Below are 24,478 nucleotides of genomic sequence, written 5' to 3'. Positions count from 1 at the left end.
ATTATAGAAAAAAAGTAAAGCAACCTTTTAAATTTGCATATAATTTATCCATATTTGTCATTATTATAAACAACCTAAAGTAATCTCTAAATACAAATTTAAATACCTACATATATTTTTTTTGAACAAAGTCAGCAGGGGAATACCTGCATATATTATTTAAAAAACCCCAAGTACACCAATATATTCTAAATTATCTATCCATGCAATTGTTTGTATAGAAAATACTAACTTGTGCATGATGTCTGACACCATCTAGACCATACATATATGTACAGAAGAAGTTATGAGAATACATATTTTCATGCTAAACACATAACTTTTTTTTGGGGAACTTGCTAAACACATAACTTAAACTAAGGGTTCAATGATTACTATACATGTGAATGAAACACTTTATATAATAATTACTAAGTCTATCACAATCGTATAAAATGAGTGCGTATATTTATAAGTTTAGGCCTAACCTGAGCATAAGCACATATCAAAGGAGTGAAGGACTAGTCGCTTCCAATTGGACCTCAAATCAATTTACAATGAAAAATTTCACATAGGCATAGAAGAGAATGGGCAAAATAGTTTAGAAGGAAACGAAAGAAAAAAAACAAGAAGGGCATCCACATTGTGGTGAGTTGGTAATGGTTGTTTGTCTCCTAGCGAATTCGAAAGAAAAGATACAAACAAACTTTTAATGGGACAACAACATTACAATACTGACGTCACAACTTTTATTGAGAAAATTGCCATATTGACACTCCAAACAACAAGCTTCACATATTTGACATCCGAAACGTTTGCTTCATAGTTTTGACACTCAAAACGCCAGATTGCTTGATTTGTCTGATAATCTTTCATTTTAATCTATTTTCTTTTATTTTTCATTATTTTGGTATATCAAATAACGCATGTGCCCTTGACTGTATTGTTGTTTGTCTCCGTTGCTTCTTCTCTTTCTTCCAGTCATCGCTCATTCTTTTCCACGAGCAAGAGGAACCGACTTACATGTGTGCTGACTGCCGAGCGAACTTATTTTGGTTCAAAGCAATTAACTGCTAATGTTTATTTATGAACTATATGTGCAAACTATTCAACCTATCTGGTTGAGATGTGTGAACTATTCGAGCCCCTTGATGTCCTTTCGGGACTAGTGGTCCCTTCTCGATATAGAAACCTAGCACTAATTAAGTTCTTCAAAAGTGATACATGAACTCCGAAGCTCCTGCGTTGCATAAGTATATACCAACTCGCAAATAAACAAAAAGATGTGTTGCACGAGGTGTTATTTCTTAGGAGTTTGGTACCGAGTACCGACATCTAGGCATGATCTAATTGTAGAATATGTAGAGTTTGTGGTGTCCCTAAAGCCAGCCGAATTTAGGTACCACCCCCTCCGTTCCAAATTGTAGGTCGTTTTAACTTTTCTAGGTTCATAGTTTTTGATATGTGCGAAACTATGAACCTAGAAAAATCAAAACGACATACAATTTGGAATGAAGTTGCCAAATTATGTGTCAACTTTAGATGCACTTGCCAAATTATCATTGCACATGAGCTTTGATAGTTTGGAATTTTAGGGCTGTTAGGTTTAAACAGCAGGTACACACTGTCAAACTTGTATCTAAAAATATCAAAACAACCTATAACCTATAATTTGGAATGAAGGTAATATCGTTGAAGCCTATTGGCCACCTTTCATCAACAATGTTTAATAAAATGGCCAGTGCTTGAAAATAGATAATTCGATCAAAATCTGAATGGCTAAGATTAGAGTCTAGCCCCTGTTAGTGTGGACTGCATAACCAACAGCAGTATCAACTGAAATCTGGACTGCTGAACTCAAATCCATAATTGCCAGACAGCCACAGCTGCCTCCTGATACGATACATATTTCTGCTTGCCAGTAATGATTTAAGGAGAGCTCACAAATATGTTGCACCGAAAAGCGAAAAAATGAGATAAGTACCGCCACACTAACGCATTGTAACTCAAAATTTTGCACAGTACTATATCTCAGCATTACCAGTAACAAATAAATCAAATGTTCTAATTATACAGCCACAGAGGATACACTACGCATAGTCATCTGTCATTCTCATAAGGTTAATGTCACATGGGATGGGAGATCAAAATTCACCTGCTAATACAGTAAAGGATGTCGCATACTGCCAACACCGTCATGAAAGCTTGCTCATGAAAAATTAGGGTGTGAAGGCATGGACTGGTTGGGATTGCTGGAGAGTCAAGAGGGAGGGATGAGCCTCCGTGGTCATTGTTTCACTCGTTTCATGCCACCATTACTAAAGGGGCTAGGAGGAGCACCACCTGGATGTGGACTCTCCTCTCGGAGGGGTGAATTTAACATGGCAAGTTCCCGGAGTTGCTGTCTCTTGTAGTAGTCTTGTGATTCGTCCTGTTTAGCAGTGCATAAGAATCAGGATTTAGAAACAGAAGTCAAGGACGTTGATTGTTTATTCATTTGTGGAGTACTATGAGCTGGTAAAAGTCGTAGCCCATAGCATTAATCTAGTGGGTTAGTACTCAGTGATCTGCTTAAAACAAATGTGGAAGAATAGAGCAATTGACACAAGTTGGATGTTTGGATGTTTGGCAAAGCTCTTTTCTTTGGCATGTTTGGATGTTTCAGCATATGTTTGAGATAAGCTGCAGATTGAAAAGTGGAAGGGAAGATAAGAAGGTTGAGAACACGTATGCATACCACTGGCTTCAATAGCTCTTCAAGGATCTCTTGTGCCTTTGCAAGTCTTGCATCGATCACATTAGCAGGTAACTCAGCTTCAATCAAGATATGGAGGGGCTCACTCAAGTGTTCATAGCCAGGTCTTCCTTTAAGTTGTTCCTCCTTTATTACGAAATGAAAAGAGTAGCATGGTTAGTATTGAAGGTTTGCTAGATGCAATCTGAAAATAAATGCCTACTGTAAAAACAAAACACAAACAATCATCCAGTCATTTCAAGATACAGTACACATAGCCATATCTGGTTGATTCCAGAGTAATGCTTACCTTGCCAGAATCTTTAATTGAGCCCTTCCCTCTGATGAAAACACGACAACCTGTAGAGGCTTCAATCCTCTTCAAAGAATTTCCCCTTGGGCCAAGAAGACGGCCAATAAAATTGAACTGTACAAAACGACTAGTAGTATAAGTAATGGTGCCATAGTGCTGTACCAGAAACCCTTGCAAATATGACAGATGAAAACATACATTAGGGTATGTATCTGTTGGTACTTCCAACCGCAAAATCTTCTTGACAATGTATGAAGAGGGACTTTGTGGGGGTCCTTGCCAACCCATAGCTCCTTGTGGAACACCTACTCTCTGACCAATGATAGCAGAGTGTTAGTGATGTACTTCTTTGGATATATTTAGAGAATGTACAAAATTGGCACCATATACTTCCTAAAGAAAGAACATTACAGAATTGGATAAAAAGGCCAAACATTAAACAAACTTCATTCTAAACAATTCTTCTAGGCTTCCGAATGCTTTCTTAATATGCCCAAGATTTAGTTACAACATTGGAGAACTAAACTTAGCTTAGTTGGCGGTAGGTGTGGTTGTAAACCCCAAGCACCTAGGTTCAACTCAACTTTGGATGCCTGTTTATTCTTTCTATGCAAAACCACCTACTTCGTCCTAGGTTGGTCGAGTTTTTTTCCCCAGTTACAACTTGCATGCGTCCCACCACAAGCACAAAAGCTATGTTTCTAAAAACTATAAACCCCTACTCTAAACATTTCAACTCCTGTTCAAGGTGAAAAAATGAATTGCCAGTCTCAGCAAAAGCAAATGCAAAGGAAAATGTCAGATCTTTGTGGAGAAATAGATCAAGTTTATATTTCCACCTTCAATAGTGTATCATTAAGCATGGACCTTCTTTTGAGCATTATTTGGATTACAGGAACTTCTTTCCAAACATGGCTACAAACCAAACTCAATATGGAAGACACGTCACACGCTTCTCCACATGTCTAGTGTACAGTTCGAAGACTATTCAGGTGATGTGGACAATTTGAGAAGCAGATGTAAGTATTGTAGAGTATTGTAGAATGACAGGTTCTTGTCAACTTTGTGGTCAGTGGTTCTAATATGACTAGATAATTGAAACTAATTCAATCATAATTGACAAGAATGCTGCCTTGGATGATTGGAAATTTTTTAGATAATGGAAATAGTGTAATATGGTAAAGGAGGAAGGCGAGAAGAGAAGATAATGGAAAATATAATTCTTGGTTTACATCAAATTGTTTTCACTTTTGAGTTTTGTGGCTTAAACACCAGAGATTTAGTTATGTCCCTTGAAGTCCCAGCGCAGTGTGTCTTAGATAATTTGAGTGTCAGTTTCATTTGCACGCTTTTTGGAAGGATGTTGACACCCCTTTTATCTGATGTGGTGAATAGAATGGATGTGAGTTGCGATAAAGTATTTAAGCGTAATAAAATAATAAAAGGCGTACCCGGTGCGAAAGCTCCCACACGAGGTGGGTTTGGGGAACGGAATTCATAGAAAGCCTTACACTTGCATAATTTCTTTGAAATTCTGCAAAGAGGCTGGTTCGAACCCAGGACCTCTAGGCCACAAGTGGAGCCTCTGTACCACTGTGCCAAGTCCTCCCTTTTTTTTAAACATAGCAGGATATTATTTGATATTGAGAGAACCAAGAAATGGCTTGATTGGTAGAGCACCCAGTTGAGAGTCCACCCGGGCTCGAACCCGGGTGCTTGCAAGCCGTGCGAGTACCTCCCTAAAGGGTTCGGCACTCCCCTCTCTTGAGGCAAAGTCATGTGGACACTTCTCCAAAAGGCCGAGTTTTTTATGTATATAGTTGATAATTGATATGGATAAATTTGTTTCCTTTATAATATGACTACAAGCCTACAAGGACATAGTGGTAACGGTTAGTTAAAATCATAAATGTTGAAAAGGGAAGGGGAAAATGGATTAACAGCAAAAAAACAGAAGAGAAGTTGGTAATAATCCTACTTCCAACTAAAAAACAGCTGAAATATTGCAAGGATGTCAAAAAAGAAACACTTCATGGAGCCCATTGACCACCTGTTGGCTTATATTTATGTCTATAAAAGCATCTGCATGCTTAGTACTCTTTGAAAGCCAACTTTATTTTCGCAGGCCCTTCATGAATAAATTTGATGAATGCAGAAATATTAATATGCCGTGGATCATAATTCTTGCTGGATTGCACTTCAGAAAATGCATAGCAACTTATATCATGGCTACATCTCTTATATAGCATTCTCTTTTTGTAGAAAAAACAAAAAGGTATGCTAAGTGACTGAAGTGTATCCTACCTCTGAATGCATCCCATTCCATGGACTATAACTGTTCCCGCAAAAATTTGGCATGGGGGGTGACGGATGCATCTGGTTTGGGCTAGCGATTGGAAACTTCTCGAACTCCCCAGCACCATGTTGGCGCCGCATATTCGACACCCGCATTATTTCTGGTACCATGGATCGATAAGCAAAAGTTAGCACATAACATTGACATAAGAAAACATCCTGCCACTGAAGAAAAGCCACTGTACTTGTTATGAACAGGCGAGATTTTTCATCTATCAATACCCACGGCACAAAACATTGCAGCTGAAATCAAAAGACGTCTATCTAGCAAATTTTCATCAAGCAAGGCAAGTCGTAGCAATTTGCCCGTAGAGGACAGCATGAGAAGTTCGAATCTACCGCAGCAATGCTTATCTGCATAAGAAACATAGCAACAAGAGCATCTTTTTATAACACCTAGATCAAAACACTCACCTTGATTCAGCAGCCTGCTGCAGATTGGGAGCACCTGCATAAACGGCCCCAGCTTCTGATGCTCCTGCAGCAAGTCCGCCAGGTACTGACTGCGCCACAAGCAATCCAATCGCACCCAGACACAGACACAGGAGCAAAAACAAGGCACGGATCAGACGGACTCCCCACAACTCCAAAGAGCCAATCTTTTCGTTCTCCCGATGAAACCCACCCCCCAACCCCAGCGCCGAGGCTTACCTGCCTACGTCCGGCGGCCCGGGGGGCCTGACCTGCGGCGACATGGCCCTCGCGGGGGAGAAGCAGGCGTCCGTACCGTGCAGGCCGTCCATGGCGGCGCGCGGCGGCCGGGTCGGGATGGGGCCGCCCCGGGTGCCAATCGGGGGGAAGCCGCTACGGGGAGAGGAGGAAGAAGAGGAGAAGATGGAGATTGGGGTATGTTTTTATCGCGGTGTCTCGTTTTCTTTTCTTGGTGCGGTGGCAATGCCCTTTTTTTGGGAAAATCTCGGCAAAACCCTGCGCCCGGCACGACGGGTTGCGTCGCGGCATCCCTCTGCGCTCCTGCGTGCTTGCCCCGTAGGGTTTATAAACCCCCTGCCGCCCAGCGGCCCAGGGCAGCTGCAGGGATACGCATCGACCTACTTGCCATATTCTGCATTACCCGTTTTACTGGGGATACACCACAGCCCGCATCTTTTCTTGGAGTTATACAGAGCTTTAGAAAGGCTAGCGTACTTGCTGGATTCCATTTGGCTATAACGTAGGAGTAGAAAGACTTCAACTGTACATACTTTGCACGTTTGCAAATGTATAGGTAACTTGTAAACCGCAATAGTAATATTTAATATGATATTCAAGTTATGCTTAAACAAAAAAACAAAGATGTAGTATCTGCAATATTTTAATAGACAAGGATTATTTTTTAAACTATGGTTATTTGTTGCCTTTTTTAAATATTTATCCTGATATCAGTAAACAAAGACGCATAGATGACATGCCGTAAAACTATTGATAGATCCTTGTCAAAAATCAAAATAAACAATAGGTGATTGTATTATGACATCATGACATGCTATATAACACACATCTAATCGTCTCAGCAGTGCTACATTTTACAAAGAGAGCGAGAGACACGCCCAACCATCTTGTTTGTATTTGGTTTGTATTTGGTGGTCACATGTTACTAGAGTTGACGGCCGCAACAGCCATGTTGGTGTCGTGCCGGCTAATTATGGTGTTGTGTCATATTGCTACAGTTGAGACAACGATGAACATGCTTGGGTCACACTAGCTAGTTGATATCTGATGCCGATATGTTTAGAGTTGACAGGAGCTACAGACATATTTGTGTCACACTAGATATCTGGCATGTGATGTTTAGCGTGTTGTTAGAGATATTCGGTGTCATATCTTTTAGGATCGCATGCCTAACCAAAATACTTCTTTTCTGTCTTTTTTTTGCACCCGGTATATTCGTATTTATCGTTTTACACGTCTTTGGAGGATTTGATTATAGACATCGTCATTCACTTTTAAATGCCTTGTTTCAGTCCCCTATGGCAGATAAAACTTAAAGTATGCAGTTTTTATGCTGCATGAAACTGACGAAATGATTGTTAACCCCGAGGTATCTGAAATTTCAGTGCATATTGTTGAACAGAGACAAAAAAAATGTTTCTCATTTCTTTTATTTGTTGAAACGAAAACAAGGCAGAGATTTCTATCGACCTTGCTGGTTGACCAGACACCCTCAACACCCCTTCCCCTGATAAGCATTCGCCACGCCCGCACCTCCACGGCCGGGCAGGGAGAATGGCCGCACCCTACCCCGTGGACACGTGCGGCGGCGATTGCACAACAGCACAAGGCGCCGTGACGAGCGCCTGCGGCCTGCCCCCCACCCCCCGGGGGGGGGGGGGGGGGGGGGGGGGGGGGATTTCTAAAACGGCGACCGTACATCGGAAGCGGGGCAACACGCACATGCCCGCTAGGGCGCTAGCTGCTGCCGCATGCGGTGCTGCTCCTGTCCGTGCCGGGATTTCTTTTCTCCCACAGCGGCGACGACAACGCCATCGTTCCCGCGCACGTTCGCGCGGCGATCGTGTCGTCTCCACGTGCTCGGCGTCGCCTTTCCTGTTCTTTCCGCAGCAACCGAAGCGGTGGCTGGCTGGTCCGTGCTCGGTGTGGGCGAGGAGGGGACGCTGCTGGGCCGGGGGAGGATACGCGTACGCATAGGATGCTCTGCTCCGGTGCTGGGGCGAGCACGTACGTCCGCGGGCGCGCGCGGCAGCGCATGTTGGGGGGCAGGTGCGGTGCGGCCGTGCGGGGGCACGTTGATTGTCGAGTGGTGGTCAGTGCTGTGGTGGTGAACCTGAACTGAACTGGCGACGGTGTCCGATGCGGTTGGCGAGGAAGATACGGCGCCGGGTGTTACTACTGTGCGTGCACGTGCCGGCAGACGTGCAGTAAAAAAGAAATGGAAAAGGAGCTCGGAAATGATGGATCCATGGCGCCTGGAGACTGACCCTTTTTGTTTATTTATTTAACCCAGGTAGCCCTCTTTCTGTAAACTGAACGTACAGCTACTAGTGTGGTGTAGTAGGAAAAGAGTTGGGAAAGCGCCGGGGCCTGGCATGGAGTTCCCCCGGCGCCATACGCCGCCTGCGACGGCCACGAGCGCTGTTGTCACGGCCGGGGGTGAAGCTGAAAAGGGCGCCTGGCCCAAGACAAAAGCGCCATCCCTTCCCCCGCCTGTGCTGAACTGCTGATGCCTGTGCTCTCTCCCCTCCCACTCGGGCACTCGGCGCTCGCTTTCCATGCCCCCCTGCCCCGTGTAAAGCACCAATATTTTGGGGGCTTTTGGCACAAATCCAGGCGCCCCTGTCACCCACCGGATCCCTCCTCCTCCGCTGCCCTCAGAATACTCCAGCGCCGGGCCCACCGGATTCCGCAACCGACGCGGCCACGTCTCCTTGTCTCGTATCGCGGCAGCACGAGCCGTCTTTTTTTCCTTTTTTTTCCGCCTGAATTTTAGAGCGATGGTGATCGCGACGCAGCGGCTAATCGTTATCCTGTTTTCAAACGACCGAAATGGCCTCGGTGGTCGCTGTCGGAGCCCGTCGACCTACGAGGTGAGAATTCCTGACTTCTGTTTAGTTCGTGCTTAGTTGATGCTAAGATAACGTAAAGAGAATTAGATTATAATGTATTTTGCAGCTGAATAGGTGATTATGTTTTTTTGTTTGGTTGCACTCTGATAACTTAATCGGATTATAGTGTGGGTGTTGTATCTGATTACGGTGGGAAGAAGTGGTAAACAAGCTTGTATAAATATTATTTAGGTAAAAGATTTGATTAGTGAAACCATTGCAACTAAACATATATAATGAGATTCATTACCTTCAGTAATTAGATTACGTTAGATTTGAGCCAACAAACACTACCTCAGCTAACTCTATTTAGTTTTTTTCTAACTCACGGTAAATTTACGGGGAAAAAACTCAAAGCCACGTGAATTTGGATCCAGCTAGACCTAACATTTTTTTAAAAGAAAATAGAGTTAAGGCTCTATTTCAATCTAGGTAGGATCTGTTTGTTTAGACTTGCTACTCTCTTGCACAATCTCAGATTTTACAAATCATCATCATAAGCTACTTTTTCTCATTTCTATATGAATCAAACAGACTTTTGCCCAAAAAAAATGGAGTAAAATGCACGACGAGCCATTAAATTTGCACCAAATTCTCATTCAAATCACCTAACTTGCAAATGGTACACACCTTATCATCAAACTTGCATTTTTTTTTTCCAAATAGTACACACCTCATCATCAAACTTGCATTCTTGTTCACCGAGGTCCTTTTTTTGCAACGGCTTATTGATCTGGCAACAGTAGGCAATGACATGGAATTGGATGACACTTGCGTGGGGCCGTGGGGTTTGCCCAAGTTACATTACGAAGATTAAAATTAAGTTCACACTGAATATATAAAGTTACTTGTCGATTCAACATAATTAAAATTCCAAAAATATCATCCTTCTCTGTATAAAATGATACCTTTCTATCAGATGAAAAACAAATGGTATTTCCTTTTCACGGTTCAGACGCCACTCAATGTATTGCCTTAGCGATATTACAACTTAATTGAAAAATTAACAAAAACAAACTGAAACTCTAAAACTCAATGGGACATGTGTAACAGAACTGAATATAAGACCTATGTTTTATGCAGTTCCCGACACTTCCAAATCTAAACCCTAACCATAATATCTAATTAAATTGAATTCGACAACAAAGTTCCTGCATTCCATTCGCACCCAAAATTGCATCTTGTTCTACACATTCTAGTCTTGATCATCTACAAACGATGTATCATTGCCCTGCCCTAACTAATGGAGTTCTCCTAAACTTACTGTATTCTGGAGCCAATATGTCCTGTTCTCCCTAGGGATCCGTCCTCATTTCTGCAACTCTCACCGAGCACCTCTGGATCACGAGCAGCATAATGTCGCCGCTTCCAACCTAGCCCGTCGCCACCCTGGCTTAGAACTAAAAAACGCTACCTCATTCTTTCCAAGGTGGTTTTGTGAAAATTCCTTGCCATGGTGGATTAAACATGCTTACATGATGACTAGTCCTTATGTGTTGAAAAAAGGACCTCGGGTGAACCTTGTTACAAGTTTGATGATGTTTTGTGTACTGTCTTCAAGTTAAGTGATCCAATTAAAATTCTGGTGCAAGTTTAATGATGCTTCATGCATTTTACTCAAAAAATGAAGCAAACAGAAACGAGATGGAAATGTACGGACTTGTTGCTTTGCCAACTTTACGTACCATCGTGTGTTGCCATGGGCGCCCAGATTTTTTTTTTTGAGGTGGGGTGGGCGCCCAGATTAGAAACAGAGACTTGTGGCAAACGATCCAGCCCATCGGGCAAGGGCGGAACACGGCGCCCAACAGTTACAATAAAGCCCAGCAAGGCTCACCCACTTTGAGAATCCGAAAAGCCCGGCCCAAATCACTTCATCCACCCGAAAGGTCCAGACGCCCGGAGTCACCACCACCCACCTCTCTGTCCACTGGCTCACGCCGCGACCGCCCCCCTTGTCCCTTGAGATCTCGCCGCCGTCGTCGACCCCCGCCGCCGCCTCCTCCCCGTTCCGGCTTCCCCGATGGCGCGGCTGCACTGGCTGGAGGCCATCCTGCCGCTCGGCATCATCGGCGGCATGCTCTGCATCATGGGCAACGCCCAGTACTTCATCCACAAGGCCGCGCACGGCAGGGTACGCCCTCGTCCCCCAACCCCCACCCCTTCCCTATCCCGATCCGAATCCCACCCCGTGCTGACACGATCCATCTCGTTTCTCTCGTGTGCGTGGGTGGGTTGATGCAGCCGAAGCACATCGGGAACGACATGTGGGACGTCGCCATGGAGCGCCGCGACAAGAAGCTCGTCGAGCAGTCCTCCGGCAACTAGGTGCGGATCTGGTCCCTTGCCTCTGCTCTCCGTGGCTGTTGCTGGGATTCCCCCTTGGGTTCAGTCTCCGGGGATGATCGGCTGTGGTGGAATTCGTGCAGTACGCTGCGAGATGATTCTAGGGTTTGGGCTCGATTTCGGTCTGGTTTAGGTTAGGAATTGCATTTCATCCTAGTGATGGAAAATTGAGCATTTCCTGCGAGCATTTTTGGTTGCCGTAGTGGGTTGGCGTGTTCTGCACTTGTTGTCACTCAGTATTAATTGCAACTTATTTGGTCATTGCAATGGAAATGGGAGAGGGAGAGGCCAACATATTTTCATTCCAGTAGTCTACTCCTTTTAGCAAATCGAGCTAGGCAACTATTAATAGCTCTGTGCAAGGAGGGTAGAACCCTCCTACCCAGCAGATTCCAATGAATGTTGAGTGTTCAAAACTACTATTTACAATAACTGGTAGACTCTTCATGCGGTATCAACTCATCGTGTCATAGTGTTCAGTGCATATCTATGACCAAACTGTGCCTGCTTTCAACTTTGTCTTCTTACTCTACCGGTCTACCTCAATACAATACTGTTGTTCTAAGTGAGGACCAAACCTTCTAATCATGGATAACACTCTTGCGGATAATTGCAAGTTTGCAACTGTTGTCTTTTATGCTCATTGTCTTTGCCATTTCTTGATGTTATGTGTTTTCTGTTTCTGTCAATTGTGTCTTGGAAATGCTATTCCATATTCAATGATAAAAACTTCATGCTGCCTTGTTCTCACACTGTTTATTTAGTTGCTTGTGTTATCATTGTCTATAATCCTATACCACATCATAAACCACAAGATTGGTGTTACCAAATTACCATGAAGTTAACTGAATGCAAAATATCCTATCAACAGATTTTATTCTGACTATGCAGTATGAACAAAACTCACTTTTCTTGCAATTTCCTATGGTATACATTTTGCTAGCAACCAGAATGGGCAGGAAAAACGTACTGAATCATTAGTTCCTTTAGCAGATTATCTTCAGTCCTTTCTTCCTTTCGTTGCGAGTCACTTTTTTTTCGCTTTCATCCTTATGCAGCTCTAAGTTGCAATGTTATTCTCATAGCTCCCTATTGTTGGACCAGGAAGAAGCACGAAAATAAAATGCCAACTTCTAATTGATGGTGGTGTGTTTTTTTCCTAACTAAATATTATCGTTTGGCCGAATTTGTAGAAAAGGGGATAATAGTAAGGAAGAGTATCCATTTGGAAAAATGGAACAACAATAAGGGAGACTATCCATTTGGCTTCAGCTGGTAGTACCTTGTGATATGCCCTGTGGACTTTCAGTGTTCCTTCAGCTTATATTTACTTTATTGTTCCTAGCCATTATTGGGATGCTGCTGACTATTGCTTGTTAGCCATGTCAATAATGTAATACAAATCCACTGAAATGGTAATTCATGTTTCTGCAGGGTATTGGTCAGCCTCAAACTTTTCCGGATGTTGACGAACCTATTTCGGAAGCACAGAACTCTTTAGTTTCCTTGTATAATGGGAACAATTGGTTTTGCTTGAAATCTCAAAACAATTGGGAGAATAATGTGTATCTGGAATCTGTTTAATTGAACAAAGTTGCTTTCCTTTGTCATTTCTGTACCCCCATTTCTTTCCTCTGGAGCAGATTCATGAAGAAGATAACAGTGTTCACAGTTGTTATGACTTTTGGCAAGTATGTTCTGATAAAACATTGTGGATTCAGACGGGTAGAGGCGTACAACTGTGTAATAAGAACGATAAGAAATATACAGTGTGATTAAACAAGTGCGCCCTTAATACCTGTAAAGTTAGTAATTTAGACATGCTAGTAAATCAATGGCCGTGGTTTCTAAAGGACTCAAAAGAATGAGAAGACTTGACAGAGTCACAGGAATTCACTCATCTGACGGAAGAATATTTGATCACTGGGCGTTTATGTTATGCTCAACAAGAGTTTACTTTCTTTATTTTCACCCAGATCAGGTGAATTTTATGAATTACATTCAACAAAATCACAATAACAAATCAGAGACGACACGTGTCCTCTACAAGCTTGCACTAATTCAGCCGCCTTTCGTCAGCCGTCGCGCGTCGTTTCAGGTGACGAGCCATCATCCTTGGACCTCCGGGGCACCGCAGACGAATCATCGTCAGAGATGACGCCGCTGTTTGTGCTCAGCAGCCGATGGGGTTCGTACTCAACCGTGCCGCCGTTGTTCGTGTTCAGCATCCGCGGCGGCTCATTGTCCATGGCGCCGCCGCTGTTCGTGCTCGGCGTCCGCGGCGATTCCGTCTGCCGGGAGGGCGACTGCGGGGCGGCGTCCGGATCGCCCTCCGGAGCGGCCGCCTGGTGCTCCTTTTCCTCCTGCGCAAGGTGGGACGGCGAGGACGTGCCGCGATCCTGGTACTGCTCCGCGTCGTCGTCGTCCTCGGCGTCGACATCTTCCTCGTCCTCCTCCTCGATGTCGTCGTCGTCCTCGTCGAGGTTGACGACGTCCTGCATGTTAAGCTGGTGGTACTCGACGATCTCCCGCAGGAGCCGGTTCTCGCGGGCGTACAGCGTGTTCTCGTGCGCCAGCCGCGCCTTCTCCGCGAGCAGCGTCTCCAGCTGCTGCCGTATCTGGCACAATGAACGAAAGCACGCAGGGCGTCACGAGGACTTGACAAATCACATCACCTCACTGTTGATTTGCAGGGACCGAGCACGTACCATGTCCTCGTCGGCGTCGGGGTTGCCGTCCCGGAGCTGCCGGTTCTCCTCCTCCAGCTGCGCGCACCGCTCCTTGGAGAAGGCGAGGTCGGCCTTCAACGTCTTGAGCTCGCGCTGCAGCAGCTTCACCTTGGCCGCCATGGCGTTCGCTACCTGATGATGGGGGCACATGCCAATGTTGAAGCTGTTCTTCCGCAGGCAGAACGTATACAAAAAATTGAAAAAAGGAGAAACCTTACGTCGCGAGAGGCCTTGATCTGAGGCGACTCCACGTCGTCGGACAGCATCGGCGTGTCGGGGCTGACCAGGTTCGCGCTCCGGAAGTCCATGCTGCACGCCTTCCTCCTGATCTGCAGCTTCCGGGCGGCGACGACGGCGCTGCCGCCGGCGCCGGCACAGGGTGTCGTGTTGTCGGCCACCGCCGCCAGGCCCTCCTGCTGCTAAGCAAACAGTGAATGGCATCAATAACAGCTCGTCAGGCTCTAGATGCTTAAAAAGGCTAACAAATCTGCATGCTGAAAGCCTGAAAATGTTGAGTTCATCAGAGGACTGACTTCAAGGACGTTCTTGATCTTCCCTCCGATGTCGATCCTCCCCCCTTCCGGCGCTCCTTTCCGCGACGTGGGGCTCTCCGAGCTCCGGACCCGGTCGTAGGACCAGCGAGATTCGGCGGGCTACAGATTCCCATGGGAAAAGCAGAGGAAACAGAGCTTGAACTGAAGAGAACTCGCAGTATGCAAACTCACAAAGGGGTCGCACATGTTCAGAGCTCTTACTTGAGTGCGTGGCGTGCCGTTCTCGTCGAGCATGACTTTGGCTTTCTGGGCCACGAGCGACCAGAACCCATGCCTCGTGTCGTCCTTCTGGGATAGCTCGAGGTCGTACTTGGGCCCGTCGTCGTTTAGCTTTGTCGTCGACGTGTAGAGCTGGGTGACGGGGTCCTAAAATGGGCGGAGCAGATCGTTCAGAGACGGTCGGATTGTTGCAGCGGCATCGGCGATTCTTGATCAGCGTTCAGAGGCACAGGTGATTCTAGGACGGACGGGATGCCATGAGGTGGGTGGACGGGGGAGAACGGAGCCGCACCTGCATCGGGCTGCTCGGCTGGCTGTCGCCGTGGGACGCCGCCGCGGCGGGGAAGCGGTCGCCTAAGTCCGGCAGCGTGAGGTCCCCGAGCGCGGCGGAGGAGGACACCATGGCCTGCGCGGCCAGGCGGGAGGAGCGGTCGGGGCGGCGGTTGTCGTCGGCGAAGCGGGTGGCGCGCGGGGACGCGATGGCCGGCGACGCGGAGCCGCCCGACGACGTCCGGCGGTGGTCCTCCACGAAGGTGGCCGACCGCTGGATGCCCTGCTTCCTGCGGTACGCCATCGCCGCCGGCGCGCCGTACTCGGACTGGGAGGAGGAGCAGCAGCAGGAGCGAGGCGCTCGCGCACCGTTTCTTGGGTGGAGCGAGCTCCTAGGCGACGCGCTCTTCCGGGGCTCGCGTTCCGCGGGAGGGCGGGGAGCGGTGGGCGCGCCATGGCCGTTATTTCGTAACGAACCCTGCCCGCATTTTCAGGACGCGGGGACGCCGCGCGAGCTTCGGATCCCGTCGCGTGCATGGTCAGTTGGTCACTGTCGAGGAGCTCTGCATGGTTGCATATCGTCCACTCACCAGTGTTACTCTGACACAAGTGCTATCATGGTCACTCGGGGCGGCTGCGGTATTGGATTGCTAAAGAAAAAGTTTGGAATCCGACGAAAATTCAAGAGCTACGAGTTTTTGGTTCTCCGGTCAATGACATTAAATTTTGAGGCGTGTTTGGTTCACATCCCTAGTGTGTGAGCCAACATTTGGCGTCTACTTAGATATTTGATCCCTATTTGGTTTCACGCCAAAAAGGAAACTGGCCAGAGCATTTTATGGCAAACTAGAAACGGCGCCACTTCAATGGCCAAGTTTTAGGTGCACCGCACGGTACGCTATAACGAAATTTAATCATCGTTTAGTTTCAAAAAAATTTAACCATCTTCAAATTTAAGCAATTTTGATGGCGAAATTTTAGCACGTCAGAGTTTTGGCAAGCTAATTTTTAAGCAGTTTGTTACTTCACTGGGGTGTTTGGGAGATAGGGGTTAAACTTTAACCCTGTCAGAATCGGATATTCGGATGGTAATTAGGACGACTAAATATGAGCTAATTACAAAACTAATAGTAGAACCCCTAGGCTAAATCGCGAGACGAATCTATTAAGTCTAATTAATCCATCATTAGCGAATGGTTACTGTAGCACCACATTGTCAAATCATGGACTAATTAGGCTTAATAAATTCATCTCACAATTTAGCTTAGGGGTTGTGCAATTAGTTTTGTAATTAACCAATATTTAATACTTTTAATTAGTGTCAAACATCCGATGTGACAGGGGCTAAATTTTAACCCCTATGTGCCAAACACCCCTATTTATCCTACCAAAATCAGGCTATTGGGACGCCCTCTGCAAACCAAAGAACTCGACCAGGCGCAGGCGCCCAGCGGTCTCACCTCACGGTCTTCTCGCCGCCCCGCGCGCCTCGGCGACCGACGACCCTCGTAAGCATTTCCCCGAACACTTGCCGTGCCCGCGCGCCCCCAAACCCCACCACGCCGCCTAAACCCCGAGGAACCCCAGAGCGCCGCGGATGCCCGCTCGCCCCCCGTCGGATGGCCTCGGCGGCGCGAGGTAGAGAGGGGCCCGCGCGACTCCTCTTCCCATTCAGATGTGGCGGCTCCCCCCGGCAGCGGCGCTCCGACTCCTCCGACGCTCGCTCGGCGCCACCGCCCGTCTCTCCGTTCCGGTACTGCCCTTCCCGGCTTCTCCTAATCTTTGTTGATTTCCGCAAAATAAATTCCGTTGCGGTGCTCGGTTAGCGCGGGCCTCTCACGAATTTGAGGATCCAAGCATAACCTTGCTAGATTGCTTCCGGTGAGGGGTTTGATTGGTTCCTTGTCATGGATTATCTGGTAGATCGTTAATACTTAATAGCCCGTCTTATTTCACCAGTGGTTTTTCTTGGCATACTCAGGACCTAATCCTGGGTTTGGTTTAACCTTTGAAGTTGTCCCCCCTTCTATTTTACCTTTGTTGTTTGAATTGTGTATCTGGTACTCAAAGTGGTGAAACGATCTCATAAGTTTCTTTCATTTTTACTCCAGGGGTGTTTGGTGCGTGCCTTGCTCCACGAGGAGCAGCACACTGCACGCGCTAATCCACACATGACTGTGCGTTACCTCCAATGGTGTGGTTCAGATGATGATGACGATGATGAGGCCATTGAGGCATTTAAGCATGATTGCTCGATCACAGCAAGCAGTAGTGCTTCAGATGCCTCAGCATCTACTGCTTATATTGACAAACTCAGCAGATCTGGCAACCTTGTTGATGCTGTTCGTGTTCTGCGGCATCTGCATCACCAGCAGATCCATGTTGGCCTGGACACGTTTAATGTGTTACTGCAGCAAGCAGCTGAAGCAGATGGCTTTGATCTTTTTGCCAAGGTATTCAGGTACTTGCTGCTTTCAAAACTTGCTCCTGATTCTACTTCATATATGAATGTTGCCAAGGCCCTCCAGAAGTTGGATGAATGTGAATTGATACTCAAGTTTGTAAGAGAAATTTTGGAAATAACACAGAATAGAGACCCTACAGTAATGAATCGCATTATTTTTGCCACGGCTAAATATGGAGACATTGATAAAAGTTTGATCATCTTTGAAGAGTTGAAGAAAGATCAAACCTTGGATGTTGTCACGTTCAACACTATCTTGGACATGCTGGGGAAAGCTGGTCGAGTGGATCAAATGCTTCATGAGGTGAAGCTAATGGAAGAACTTGGCCATTATCCTGACATTGTGACTTACAATACTGTAATAAACTGCTTGCGAAGGCTTGGGAGATTAGGTCTGTGCAAAAGATTTGCAGGGGAAATGCTTGAGAGAGGCATCAATCCAGATCTTAGAACATACACAGCACTCATTGATAGTTTTGGACGGGCTGGTCATATTACTGAAGCCCTGGAAATGCTTGACAAGATGAAGATGTCCCACAAACCTTCAGTTTATGTCTATCGTGCACTGATCAGCGATGTGAAAAAGGCTGGACAGTTTGAACTAGCCCAAAAGCTCTCTGAAGAGATGAATTCAAGTGCATCAGATTTACTAGGCCCTGAAGATTTCAAACAGAAGTACAAGGGAAGAAGGTTCAGGGATAAAAGATAAGAAGCTGATGAGTGATTTTTGAGGCTGAAAATATTATGTTCCCATGTGCTATGTGCATCCATAGTTCCATAGTGCCAGAAATTCTGGGAATGAACTGAATCTTCAAGGGTGTATCTCAGGGAGAATGAGAGAGCAACAAACTTTCAGATGACAAAAGCATAATGATTGGGAAGTTTCTGGTACAAATTCAAACATAAAATTACTTTCAAGATTTGCTATGCACCAAGGAGACTTGGCAAGCTGGTGTCTGTGGGCCTGTGGCTCCTTGATCAATGTGCAATCATGGGACATTGTGACAGACGTTAGCTGCTGCACAAACTCAAGTTAAACACATAGCTGAACAGTCACATGACTTGGTTGAGGCTTAGATACTGGTGACGTGGTATCATGTGCATCAAACCTGCTTTGGTGGACATCACTCTTATTAGTCTTGTGTTGATGGGCATCTCTACATGTAAGGTATCAGCTTCTACCATTCCTTTTCAGTGCGGAACAAAATTAGAAATGCTTCACGTACAACCATTTTCTGCACAGCTCAAGTATAACCATGCATCTAAACCATCTCATGCATTTATGAGCTTCCCTTTTAGGTGATTTTAATTTTTAACAGTTGGATCCTGAGTTGCTCTCAAATGGTTGTACGTGTAGCAGTAGTCGAGCAAAATAGTTGAATCATGAATCAGGAATTCCTTTTTCTCCAATTGTTTTGACATGCAATCGGCAAGTGGAATGTACTAATATGAGTTGATTAAATTCATTTTATTTGAGTTGATTAAAACTAAAAAGCGGATTTATACCTACTTTACTTGCCAAATACAAGATGATCTAGCCATTGTACAATCTCAGAAGGAAAAAAATACCTTTGTTGTTTATGGATAACTATGGCAAATTCATACTTGAAATGCTTGTTGTTGCTTCTTGAAAATGAAGTTGTCCCGAGATGTTCAAATACTAACGGGCATGAGTATTATGACCTCCATGAAAAGGGTTTGGCAATCTGCAATTTGAATTCTTCCAATGTTTGAAATGGTGACCGATCTGGTTGGTGTATAGGTTTAGAGGAAATTTGTTATGACACAAAGATAATTCACATCAAGTTTTAACTTTCATTCCTTACTCGACATTTTCGTCACATTTATCAGTTAAATTGAGCGAAACAATCTCCAAATCACCTTGAAACTTTTGTAGTGATGAAGCAAATGAAGATGAATCCATTTTTCTTAAAAACTCACTTGTACTTTGAATTTTTATGGCACCAAAATACTTTTAAAAAATTATAGGAAAATAACTAATATTCCTCGCATCAGATGCAATAATTTATTAAAATTTCATAGCTTAAGTCGCATAGAGAATTATAAAGACTGGGAAATTCGGAAAATATTAGAAGAACTTCAAAGTACTTTATTTAACTTATGATAGGAAAAGGTTTTCTAAATTACATCTCATGTGAGTAATATTAGTCGTTTCCTATAATTTTTGGAAAGTATTTGATGCCATAAAAATTCAGATATGCTTCAAAAGTAGTCGAATTTGAATTTTAGTTTGAAAACTGCAATGGTACATGTGCGTTTTTAAGCAAAACGGCTTCATCTCCTTTATTCTATGACCGAAAATGGTTTCATAAATTTTGAGGGTGATTTGGTGGTTGTTTCGTCTAATTTAACTGATTAAAGTTTTGAAAATATCACATAAAGAATGAAAACTAGAATTCGGTATCATACTAGAAAGTCTGGCGCAGCTTTGCCGCACCCTACTTGAGACCAGCCAGTGTTTGTCCACCTTCCGATAGAACCCATATATACAAGCATATTGTGCACCGGTGTTATTTCAAATATTAGCACACCTGTCAAAAATATGTATCTGTAATGTGTGCCAGATATATACCATTGTTGTTCTTGTTCCTTTTTTTTTTTGCTTCCTTGCTTTTGATACAGAGAGGTCTTTTTGCTCATATTGCAGTTTTTTTTCAGATTGGTTTTCCAAGATCCACAAGTTGTCATCAAACACTTGAAACTATCAATTCAACTTGTCATTTACTAATTGTAAGCTTCAATATTCTTCTCACTGCAGACTACGGAACACAAAAATTGCAAAGTGAATCTGAGTGTTCAATATTTGGATGTGAAAATGTATAGTTGTTGTTTTCCCATCAGATTCAGTAAGATGAGCACCTTAGTTTTTCCTTCCCTCTCTGGCTTTTTAAGGCAGGCAGGTAGGGATGTAACTCTTATTAATTAGAGCAGAAAATTTGTTTTGTAAGCTTTACTGCGAGGCAAGAGCTGCCAGCATCTAGAACGGTACAAAACACTGAAAGGCCTGATGAGCAAACAAAGTACAGGTACTTGACGATAGAGCTGATGGTTGATTTGAAGCCAGAATACTAGTCACATCTCATAGGTAATGATATACTGATAATGTCTACAAATGTGATAACAGCACAAATATGATAGTCAATCTAATACTGAATGTATTGTTGGATAATCACTGGCTATTAAATTCAAGGGTAAATAACATTGGTTTGATTATCTTAGTAACAAGGTAAGGTGGTATCATTGCTATTTTACCTGTGATAATGGATAGGTATGGTGACATTGCGTTAATGTCATCTGCAAATTAGGCAATGAAGTTTGAAATAAATACCAAATTTAAACCCTACCAATACATGGAAAATGAAAAGTTAAAATTATACAGGGAATCAAAGTTGTATATATGTTAGTCTTTTTAATAATTATTTTGTAACTAAAGAGAAAGGTGATGCGATGTTGCTGCAACTTATGGCCCTTAGTGTTGGGTTTGAGAGTTACCTTAGCAATATTTGCCTGATCCTAAATACTCGAGATATATATATGCAGCTCCTTACAGATTGGTTACGTACTATACCATATCTCCACCACCAAACTCACTGATATGCAGGCTGGCTGTATTATAACTTATGACAGTTACAATAAAAGTCTTAACTTTCTGATATCATCTGCTAATGTTTGATTTTTGAAGATTCCTAAGAAACTTATCCATCTGCACCCGTCTCTCTGGCACTTAAACAAATTCTGGCAATGAGCAAACCTGCGTGCACCAAGAACATAGGTGCATTAGAATAAATCATGATTAAGAAATTTACATGGAAAACATATCTATATGATGAATGGGTTTAGTCAACTCATGCTTAATAAATTGATCAAGGTGACAATGTGGTAGAAAGAAGTGATTGTATATTTCAATAATTTCTCTTGATTGCTTCCAGGAAGCACATAGACTCCAATTTCTGTTCTTCTATCAAGTCAATGTTCTGTTAAGACGAACAAAGCTTCATTGAAATATGATTACACATGACAAAACTGAGCTATGCAGTTAACAGTAACACCATTACTTCTAGGATGCAAGTATGGAAAAATTACCAGTGTGACTGTTCACACGCTTACTCATTGCAACAGATGAGTGGGCGAGTGGCTAGTGTGATTAGATGAGATAGCTACAATAACATGAATGCGCAGAGAGAAAGCAGGTCATGATCATATCTTGGTGTGGTGGTCACCCAAATTTCAAAATTAATTTACAGTAAGGAACTGTTCTTTCACTTTTAATATATACCCATCAACAAGCCAGAGAACTCCATCTTTTACACCAAGCGTGCAAAAATGAATTTGTGTTGACGTCATTTGCAGAATCTGTACAGAAGAAGATAGGTACCTTCATTCATCACCTGGGAGCTTGGCATTTTGTCTAGCACATTGCAGGCAGTGGAGGCAACGTCGATTCACAGCCGTTTGAGCTGCTCGTCCAGCTCACCTTCTATCGCTGCACTGCAGGAGTACAGGACGGAAGCAAGGAGGAGCTCTTTCTTGGCGCCACCGTCGCGTCGATCTGCATCTCGCGTGCAATGTGGCCGGTGGAGAGGCAGGGCGGCCTGGTCGCCTGGGAGGCGGAGCAGCACACCGGCATCCCGTCCCATCCGTGATACGGGGTCGAGGGAGAGCACAGCACGAGCCGCGACAAGCGGTGAGCCTCCAGACTAGCGGAGCCCGACCTCCATCAACGCGCAATGGCTAGGAGGCGGCCGCCTGGAGCCGCAGCTTTGGCCTTTCCTGTGCTTGCTAGTAGTCACAGCCCCACGACGCGCTCTGCCTTGGGCTTTGGCATCAGTGAAAGGGAGCGGAGGCGGAGGAAGTTTCTCTTGCGTCGAAGGTGATGGGGCCGACTTTTTTGTTTTTTTTGCCCCTTTTTTTGAAAGATTTTCACAAATAGACCTCTGGAGGAAACATTTCGGAAAATGGACCTTGAGCTTGGTGCCAGCATCGGTGGCGCCAAGCATACACGCCTCGACGCTGAGCCGCTGGCGCCCAGATCCTTGCGTGGGTGATGACCTGGATGTTGACATGGCGCGCTACCACCCGCCTCCTTCCTGCTTGAGCTTTCCTCCTCTTCTTTCTCCTCCCTCTCGTTTTTTTATCTCCCCACTTCGCCATACATCACAAATCGGCCTATGGGACCTTGGAAACTTTGATTTGCTCCGTGGATCTTCCAGAGCAAGGTATCCTTGCTCTTTCATAGTTTTTTTTCATGTGTATTCGGTATATAATAGTCGGATTTTTTAACTTAGGGTTTCATGCAACCGTAGGATGTCAAGGTGTGGAAAAGTTAGGAAACCAAGGTAACCTCAGGAGCGCACGTTGTTATGTTATGGGTTCATTGTTGTGGATCGAATGGGAAACCCTAGGTGTAGGTTTAATGTTAATTGCTTTCGGTTCTTACAACGAAAATGACTAAATTGTAGTTATGGCTGGATGACCGGAAATGACTTCGACTCATTGCCTCTGCCTAGTGGTGTTCCAGTGTCCATGTGCTTTTGCGGCAATCCTTGCAAGGTAGCCAAGTCCGATGCAGAGGACATGTATAGGCAGAGGTATTGGATGTGTTCCAATTTTGCGTTTGAGTCTACACTTCGTCAGCGGCGCATTAACAAGATGGTGAGAAATTGATGTTGTCTAATTAATTTGTGTCGTATGACATATTCCATGTTTTTTTTATTTTGTAACAATTGCATTTGTTGCAGACCCCTCCACTGCTCTGTGATTTTGAGCAGTGGATCGACACTGAGATCAAGCTTGAAGACAAGGAGGAGATGCAAGAAATGTTGTGTTGGGAGGCAGAGAAGAAGGAGACAATGGAGAAGAGACGCAGAGAGGAGGCTGCAGAAAAGGAGCACAAGGAAGAGGAGGAAAGGAGGTGTGTTGCTGCGAATAGGGAGGAAAGGGAGAAGAAGCTTGAGCGTGCACGTTGAGCGAAACCAACGATTGAGGAGAATCCCGATGCCCTAAGGAAGGGAAAGTGGTCTCATTGCACATAGTAGTCTCCATTACTGATGGACTTTTTATTGTGTTGTCATGTAATGCACTTTAAGTATGGTCGATGACAAAAATAAGTATCGACTAGAGGGGCGTTGTAGGATTGGACCCTCCGGCCCAAGCGGACTGTCCGAATAAAACAAATGCGGCTAGGGCCGACCGTCCGCTCCAAGTGGATTGTCCGCCAAAATCACCTGCGGACCGTCCGCCTTTGATATATAATTTCTCGGCCCGAGAACATGTTTCTATCTAGGTTTAGGTGACTGTTTTCCACCTAGGGTCGGACCGTCCGCTCCAAGCTGACTGTCCGCCAAGAATACCTGCAAATTGGCGTGCAACTCGATCAGGCAGGTGGAACTCGACGGCGTAAAAACATATAAGGGGGCACCTCATCCTGTATAAGTCGTCGTCGCTCGAACACATGGTGCTCAGAGGAAAAGTAAGTGCCCCCTCTCCTACATACGGCTCCCATGACACCTGCAACATGTCCAACCAAGATTTTAGATGATATACTAAACCAATTGAAATCAGCATTGGAATTATAATTTACTTACACTAGACACCGTGAGCGTGTCTAGTTTGTTCGTGAAATCATGGTACGCCCGCTCCAACCTCGTATGCAGAACCCTAACTTGATCCCAAAGGTACGCCCAGGTAGGCTGCCATCTAGGAGGTTGATCTGGGAACCACTCACGGTGAGACAAAACCTCCGGATGGCCAACTGGTAGACGCGCCCACATCCACAGCTGCAGCAAGTACACACATCCACCAAGTGACGCTGAGGACGTAGACCAACGAAAAGCCTCGCACAACTGCCGGTACAGAAAACCCAACACTGCAGAGCCCCAGCTGTACTAACCCGCCTGGTTCTAGTCGGTGAGGCAGTGGATCCACATCCACGACG

At 44.9% G+C, this 24,478-nt stretch overlaps 4 protein-coding genes across 10 annotated transcripts; 2 read left to right on the top strand and 2 right to left on the bottom strand.

Moving 5' to 3' along the window:
* Positions 1-1,951: 1,951 nt before the first annotated feature.
* Positions 1,952-6,300, bottom strand: LOC117848477 (KH domain-containing protein SPIN1). The gene is made up of 7 exons (XM_034729904.2): positions 6,033-6,300; positions 5,796-5,884; positions 5,331-5,482; positions 3,225-3,338; positions 3,024-3,140; positions 2,717-2,860; positions 1,952-2,410 (listed from the first exon to the last, which is right to left on the bottom strand). Exons 1-7 carry the CDS (start codon positions 6,122-6,124, stop codon positions 2,267-2,269), a joined length of 852 nt encoding a protein of 283 aa, XP_034585795.1. The 5' UTR covers positions 6,125-6,300; the 3' UTR covers positions 1,952-2,266.
* Positions 6,301-10,830: 4,530 nt separating this feature from the next.
* On the top strand, positions 10,831-12,965 carry LOC117850878 (NADH dehydrogenase [ubiquinone] 1 alpha subcomplex subunit 1). Of its 2 annotated transcripts, XR_004639382.2 has the most exons (4): positions 10,831-11,075; positions 11,186-11,269; positions 12,481-12,562; positions 12,722-12,965. XR_004639382.2 is itself a non-coding variant. In XM_072292732.1 (3 exons), the coding sequence occupies exons 1-2, from the start codon at positions 10,965-10,967 to the stop codon at positions 11,267-11,269; spliced, it is 195 nt and encodes a 64-aa protein (XP_072148833.1). In that variant the 5' UTR covers positions 10,836-10,964; the 3' UTR covers positions 12,722-12,965. The 2 variants fall into 2 exon arrangements, 1 of the variants encoding a protein (XP_072148833.1); XM_072292732.1 differs by lacking the exon at positions 12,481-12,562 and having other exon boundaries at positions 10,836-11,075.
* Positions 12,966-13,336: 371 nt separating this feature from the next.
* LOC117850877 (uncharacterized) lies at positions 13,337-15,450 on the bottom strand. Its single transcript, XM_072292368.1, has 7 exons — positions 15,046-15,450; positions 14,772-14,936; positions 14,617-14,669; positions 14,550-14,586; positions 14,235-14,429; positions 13,996-14,148; positions 13,337-13,905 (listed from the first exon to the last, which is right to left on the bottom strand). The coding sequence occupies exons 1-7, from the start codon at positions 15,361-15,363 to the stop codon at positions 13,363-13,365; spliced, it is 1,464 nt and encodes a 487-aa protein (XP_072148469.1). The 5' UTR covers positions 15,364-15,450; the 3' UTR covers positions 13,337-13,362.
* A 1,036-nt stretch (positions 15,451-16,486) lies between these two features.
* On the top strand, positions 16,487-23,658 carry LOC117850249 (uncharacterized). 6 transcript variants are annotated; one of them, XR_004639214.2, is made up of 5 exons: positions 16,487-16,812; positions 17,171-18,691; positions 22,039-22,880; positions 23,004-23,196; positions 23,283-23,658. XR_004639214.2 is itself a non-coding variant. In XM_034732062.2 (2 exons), exons 1-2 carry the CDS (start codon positions 16,735-16,737, stop codon positions 18,230-18,232), a joined length of 1,140 nt encoding a protein of 379 aa, XP_034587953.1. In that variant the 5' UTR covers positions 16,487-16,734; the 3' UTR covers positions 18,233-18,989. The 6 variants fall into 6 exon arrangements, 1 of the variants encoding a protein (XP_034587953.1); XR_004639213.2 differs by having other exon boundaries at positions 22,039-23,196; XR_004639215.2 differs by lacking the exons at positions 22,039-22,880; positions 23,004-23,196; positions 23,283-23,658 and adding an exon at positions 20,303-20,757.
* The last annotated feature ends 820 nt before the right edge of the window (positions 23,659-24,478 follow it).

The sequence above is a fragment of the Setaria viridis genome, chromosome 3 (assembly GCF_005286985.2).
Source record: "Setaria viridis chromosome 3, Setaria_viridis_v4.0, whole genome shotgun sequence".
In the NCBI taxonomy this organism is placed as follows: domain Eukaryota; kingdom Viridiplantae; phylum Streptophyta; class Magnoliopsida; order Poales; family Poaceae; genus Setaria; species Setaria viridis.
This window is presented reverse-complemented; position numbering and strand designations above follow the sequence as displayed.